At 45.1% G+C, this 6,000-nt stretch overlaps 1 protein-coding gene across 2 annotated transcripts in view; it reads right to left on the bottom strand.

The window, feature by feature from the left end:
• Positions 1-378: 378 nt before the first annotated feature.
• The window catches only part of LOC147712347 (purine nucleoside phosphorylase-like), an 86,372-nt gene continuing 80,750 nt past the window's right edge, over positions 379-6,000 (bottom strand). For both annotated transcript variants that reach the window (XM_086923045.1, XM_086923043.1), the window contains exons 4-6: positions 5,504-5,679; positions 4,675-4,865; positions 379-4,345 (exon numbers count right to left, since the gene is read on the bottom strand). In XM_086923045.1, coding sequence (XP_086779171.1) covers positions 4,128-4,345; positions 4,675-4,865; positions 5,504-5,679 — 585 coding nt within the window. In that variant the 3' untranslated portion in view covers positions 379-4,127. The remainder of the gene's footprint in view (positions 4,346-4,674; positions 4,866-5,503; positions 5,680-6,000) is intronic.

Raw genomic sequence — 6,000 nt, 5'->3', positions numbered from 1 at the left:
GATTTCGGAAAACACTAAAGCTGTCCATAGCCAGACCTAAAAAAACGCAGCACTGGTGTTAGATGTTTTTTACATACATTGGAAGGATGAACGTGTAGAGTTTGATGTACATGGGATGGGAGAGGGAGGAGCGCCGGTGCCCTTTAATAAAAATACACACTGAGCATCCTTCAAAGGTGAGCTTCTTCGAGCTTGGTCTGTCACTGAAATAGGACATTTAACACAACATCATCAACAGCTGGTAGAGCGTAGCAAGGTATTTTCAGCAGCTAGTAGTATACTTTAGTAACATGAACAGAACAAAATTCAGGCTGCAGGTTATATATGCATTTTACAGCTTATGAATAGGGAAATAAGACAGCCACACACCCAAGTGAGTAGTTTTTTTTGTTTTAATAAAAGTTGAAATTAAATAAAGTACAGGATAAGCCACTATAAATAGAAATAGGCCTTGCAGAGGAAAGTGCAAGTTATTTGTATTGCGGAATGTGGAGTTAAAATACAATAATGCCCACTCTCAGGATACAATCCTTTAGAACAGTGGAAGGTTGCAGAGTGCAGCTGCCAGCAGAAAACATGCAGGGCATCGACCGGACTGCAGTCAGAGGACTGTCAGGAGCTGCACTTACAGTACAAACCGAAACACAATGTGCACAATCACACGGCAATCCCAGAGTACCGAGAGCTATTCACAAGGCCTTTGAGGAAGACCTTGCAGGGAAAGAGTTTAAGCGTCAAATGTGCGTTGAGAGATTAGGAGGGTTCAGCGTGAAAGCATAGAAAGAGAAAACAGACTTCAAAACATCTCCAGTCTACAGAAATACCCATCACCATAAAAGTGAACTTGTTCTAAATTCTGAAATACGGTAAAACTTGTGCCGCACCTGTTGTAGGACTAGACTGACCGGGTATTCTAACTTCAGTCCAAGTATGTTTAGGGACAGGCGCAGGAGCGGCTTTACCTGTATGTAAAATGACACGTATGTACGATAGGTAATTTGACAGTAGATGTTCTGGAGCCCATGCTTTTACACACCAACCACAAAGTATACACCTTAGACCCAAAGAGCTTAAATTATTAATGGTTTGTTGCAGTGTTCCTGGTGTAGATGAGCAGTAATCTGATGCTTAAAAAGGAGACCCAGACATGTGCTTAGAAACCACGTGTGTCATACATGCTTCTCTCCTCAGGCCTGCAGGTCACTCCTGGGGGAGAAGATTGTAATATTCATTGGGTAACCTTCGCAGCATCCAAGACACCGCTCTGCAGGAGAACCGCCCCAACAACCGCATTTAAATACATAAATACATATGGTTATAACAGTTAACATAGAGAAATAATCCCCAACCTCACCCTTTAATCAAAGTGTGTTTGCAATGCCGCATAACTGGCACTGTGGAGTATTCCAACTGCGAGGGTGTCTTTTACTCATTGAACTGGTAGGGATCCTTATTACTTGGCAATAACTACAGCGCAGTGGGTAAACCCAACTGGAGTTTGCTGCAGGTTAGGATGATCCGGGCCAGTTTTTCCCACAGTGAAAGTAAAGCATGGAATTGTGAGGAGTCAACCGATTTTACCCGCAACGGACACGTTTTTTGCCAATCTGAAATGTGGTTACAAGGTTGAGTGCCCTCACTGTGGAGTCCTTGGGGTCGAAGCACATGAGTTCACATGCTATGAACTGTGTATCTGCAGCAAGGTTAGCACGTGCTACTGTCCAATCTATGAAGATTTTCCGGGGCAGTACTTCATGCAAGGAAGCGCTCTACACCAATATTATTGTGGGCCCATAAAAGAGAACGCCTGGGCTATGAATCTTCCCCAAGCACTTTTTTCTGTAATGGGACATCCGCTTTGAAGGCACTACACACTGCACTTCAGGTAATATGACAGAAAACTCATAATTTAAAATATATATGCCAGACTCACCTCATATAATTTAAAATATAATTCATAAGTGCACGTGGCGGAATGTGAGCTCCCGCCCTGGCTGCGCTCCCACAGATAAACTGCACAGGAGCGGTTTGTACCGTCATACCAGACGAAGGAGGTGCGCAGCATCAAAAACATGCTGGTTTCACTTGCAGGAACCGCCAAGAACGGCATCTCCAAGCCCGCTCAAGTGGAATCCAGGAGTGACCACTTATAAGGCACACACCACAAACTGAAAGGCCTCTTGGTGATGAAATACTAGTTTGGTGGTACACGGAGCGCAAGGAGAGCCGTAGACTCTAGAAGGTACCACAGCAGCTGCCATGGGAGTGAAGTGCAAGCAACACAGGCACCAAACGCTGGACTTCTGCAGAGCAAGACTTCTCTGTAGAACGAAGGCGAGCCATGTTGTGTTTGGGCCGAATGCTTTGCCCTTGCAGTGGCCCGCATACAGAGCAATATTAGTGACACAGCTGTGTACAGGAAGTTCTTGCTCTCATCTGCTAAGAAGGTATTTTTGAGATACACCAGTATCGCACATATTTATCAGTTCCTGTGCAGGGGGCACCCTTTGGTTGGCACCAATTTAGCACCTGGTGCCAAACCCACCCACTGAGAGTCGGGTACCCTAGGGCAGCGGGAGTAGCAGCAAGGAATCCACATCATTCAAAGGAGCAATGGTGACAGGCCCAGCTAGCAAAAGGCACAGTATGAAAGCTTGTGTAGCAAACCAGCATTCTCTACAGGCAATTATTTGGTTCTATGAATTCAAGTCTAAGTAGAAGCAGAAAGTGCAGGGGTTGCTTTAAGATGCCCAGCTCACAAAGACCAGCCCCATGGAGCGGAAGGCTCTGTAACAGTGTAGGAGGGTAGGTGTGGCAGAGGAGAGTCCTGGGGCCACAAATGCACCGCCTCAATTCACAACTCACGCAGGATGGATGACTAGATAGATAGATAGATAGAATGGGAAAGTTGGTTATAAATATATAAAATAAAAATGGTCTAGAATCAAAGCTTTCTGTATTGTACCAAATAATATGATGTTATCACCAGATACTAAGCATGCCTGATGCCAGGACACAATCCACTTCAGCATTGTAAACTACAGAAGAATAGATTGCTGAACGCTTTGAAGAAAACAGTTAAATAACCAAGAACCCACATTTTCTTTATTTGGGGTTGACCGTAACTTCGTGTAGTGTAATCACGCAGCATTACTAAAAACTCTGAGATTACACAAGAAGAAGAATTGTGCATTTAGCACTATTTTCTCAGAGCAAATGATTTCCCTCAAGTACAAAATATGCACGAGGATACATTTTGCGTTAAGCAGTTGCGCTATATGCAACAGAACAAGAATAGCGAGCACAAGCAGCTACTCAGGCACGCAAAATGTTCACTTGGGGTAGGATTTCCCCAAACTTACTCCAGGCATTTAGCTCTATTTTCTTCACAAAAAATGTACCCTTGCGTATAAAATGAATGCAAAGATGCATTTTGCACTAAGAAAGAGAGCTAAATACAACAGAGCACTATTCATGAGCACAAGCCGTCGCTCTTGCCACAAATTGTGCTCTCGCAGTAGGATTTTCCCCCCAAATTACTCTTAAATAAGCGAGCAGGCTTAATTGCATTAATATCCGTAATTCCGTATCAAAAAGTAGCACGTAATTACTGAAATTTCGTCAGTATAATTGGAACTCCTCCTAGGCCTACATTTTTTTTTTAATGAAATGTATAGACCAGATCAGAGACTACTGGTGCCACTTGCACCAAACACTTTGTGGCCTCACGCGGATGTGAACTAGGCCCTCAGTGTACAATGATCATGATAAGGGTTTCAGCAAGTCTGGGTGGTCAACAGCTCACTGGAGATTGGGACCACTACGTCTTTATCAGAGTATGACACCAGTGAATCAAAGGGTTCACAGGCCAAATTAGGAGTCTTGAAAAGAGGCAATACGGGTAACCAAGTTTGACCTCTTGTTGCTTAAGTTCCAAGTTATAGTCTTAATATTTGCCTTCATAAGCTATCCAGTCATCCATCACAGCGAAGTTGGGTCTCAGCTGTTAAGTGCAGGGTTTTGTTTGGAAGATTGCTTGATAATCAGTTATCCAAGGTACAGACCTCTGGGCAGGCCACTGACCCCAAGCTTTTACTCCCCACACAATCACTAGCACCCGGGGGCGTCTAGTTGACATTATTGTTAGTCTCAATCCGTGGCAGCAATGTGGTCAGCAGCTTCTCCATCATCTTTGCACTCTCCCTGCCAGCTTTCAGCACCTCTTCGTGGTTGGCTCGTGCCTCGCTGTTGTAGTCCATCACTGCCTGGTTGGTGATGAGGGAAATGCCGAGCACCCGCAGTCCGCAGTGACGGGCAACGACGACCTCGTGCACCGTGCTCATGCCTAGAGAGTAGAAGGGAGACACAAGGCGGCAAAGTAATGAGGAGGGAGTGGGCTCCAAACCTTACCGACAGAAAGCGCTCCATAAATAAGGGTGGGTGTAACAGGAATGCATGAGTGGGGCACTAAATCTGGTCACCTATCAAACAGTTCCCTAAAACAAAGATTCATCTACTACATAGGAGAACTGTGAAAAACCCAAGAATTTCTGTTTTGGGTGATCAACAATTATTCAGGCTGAGCGACCTTGTCGGTTGGTACTCTCTCGCCCCTTTACTTTCAATCAATATTTCCGCACCTGAAGTACCCCAGAAACGGCACAGCATCCTTACCCACAGCATCTGCCCCCAGACGGTTCAAGAAGCGGCACTCTGCGATGGTCTCGAAGCTGGGGCCCCCTATGCCGCAGTACACCCCCTCGTGAAGCTCCGCCGCATAGCCCAGGTCTCTGCTGGCAGACATGGCCAGCTTCCTCAGGTCACGGTCATAGGCGTCGGACATGGGTGGGAACCGGGGGCCGAACCTGCACCGGCAAAGAATAGAAATTATCAACCAAACACCATGTTCCGAAAGAGACAAAACAGGAGTGGCAACAAGGAGAGTCGACTAATAAGATAAGTAATGAAGGGAAAGTGGAGTGAAGAGAGAGAGAGAAACTGAAGGAGAGTGAAAAGAGAGAAACTGGAGGAGAGTGAAGAGAGAGAAACTGGAGGAGAGTGAAGAGGGAACAGAAAAGTGGAGAAGAGTGGGAAAGGACGAATATGGAAGGGGCACAGAAGGGAGATGAACTGGAAAATAAATGAGGGCCAGAAAAGGGGAAGCAAATGGGAGGTTAAAAAAGAGGAACCGTAAAAGAGATAAGGAAAAAAGGAGAGGGGAGGAAAACTTATGATAGGAAAATTAAAAGTGGACAGGACAGGAAGGTATAGGGTATGAAAGGTGTGGCATTAAGAGGGAGCAGATGGGGTAAAAAAATGGAAGAGGAAGGCATGAAAGATGAAAGGTAGAGAAGAGGTGAGGGGGAAGGAAGATGCAGAAAACAAGTGAGGGAGAGAAAAGTAGCAATGAAACTGTGAGCACTATCAGCAAAGAAACCCACGATGAGAAAGTAAGACTTGGTAAGGGAGTACAATCTCCTGTCAAGGAGGCAGGTCTCCTCACCTGTCTTCATTAGGACCCATTAGTGGGTTCTGCCCCGCAAAGCCTGGAAAGTTGATGTGGTCCTTGATCACCATAATGTGTCCCACTCTGTAATCCTCGTGCAGGCCTCCGGCTGCATTGGTTACGATGAGAGTCTGCACACCAATCAGGTGGAAGACCCGGATTGGGAACGTCACCTTAAAACGAGGGACAGACACATCAGAACTGCATATAGCGACAAGGTGCTCCGCTGAACCTAAATGGTAACACAGTATTAAAACCAAGATCGCGTCTAACCGATATATTGTGTCCTAAACGTGGTTTACAAAAATAATGCCCGCCTGGAGTGAACAATAGAAAACTTACAACCCAAAAAATGTAAACTCATAGGAACGATATTTCGGTAAAAAATATTTAAGACGCGATATTTCTGTCAGACGTATTTTTTCAAATAATATTTTTACATACAACCAAGTGGACCAGCAAGATGCCGTTTGTAGATTTCTCTCTCAAATTCC

Source organism: Lissotriton vulgaris, chromosome 5 (assembly GCF_964263255.1).
Source record: "Lissotriton vulgaris chromosome 5, aLisVul1.2, whole genome shotgun sequence".
NCBI lineage: Eukaryota > Metazoa > Chordata > Amphibia > Caudata > Salamandridae > Lissotriton > Lissotriton vulgaris.
Note: the sequence above shows the minus strand (reverse complement) of the source record. Positions and strands in the feature narration are given on the sequence as shown.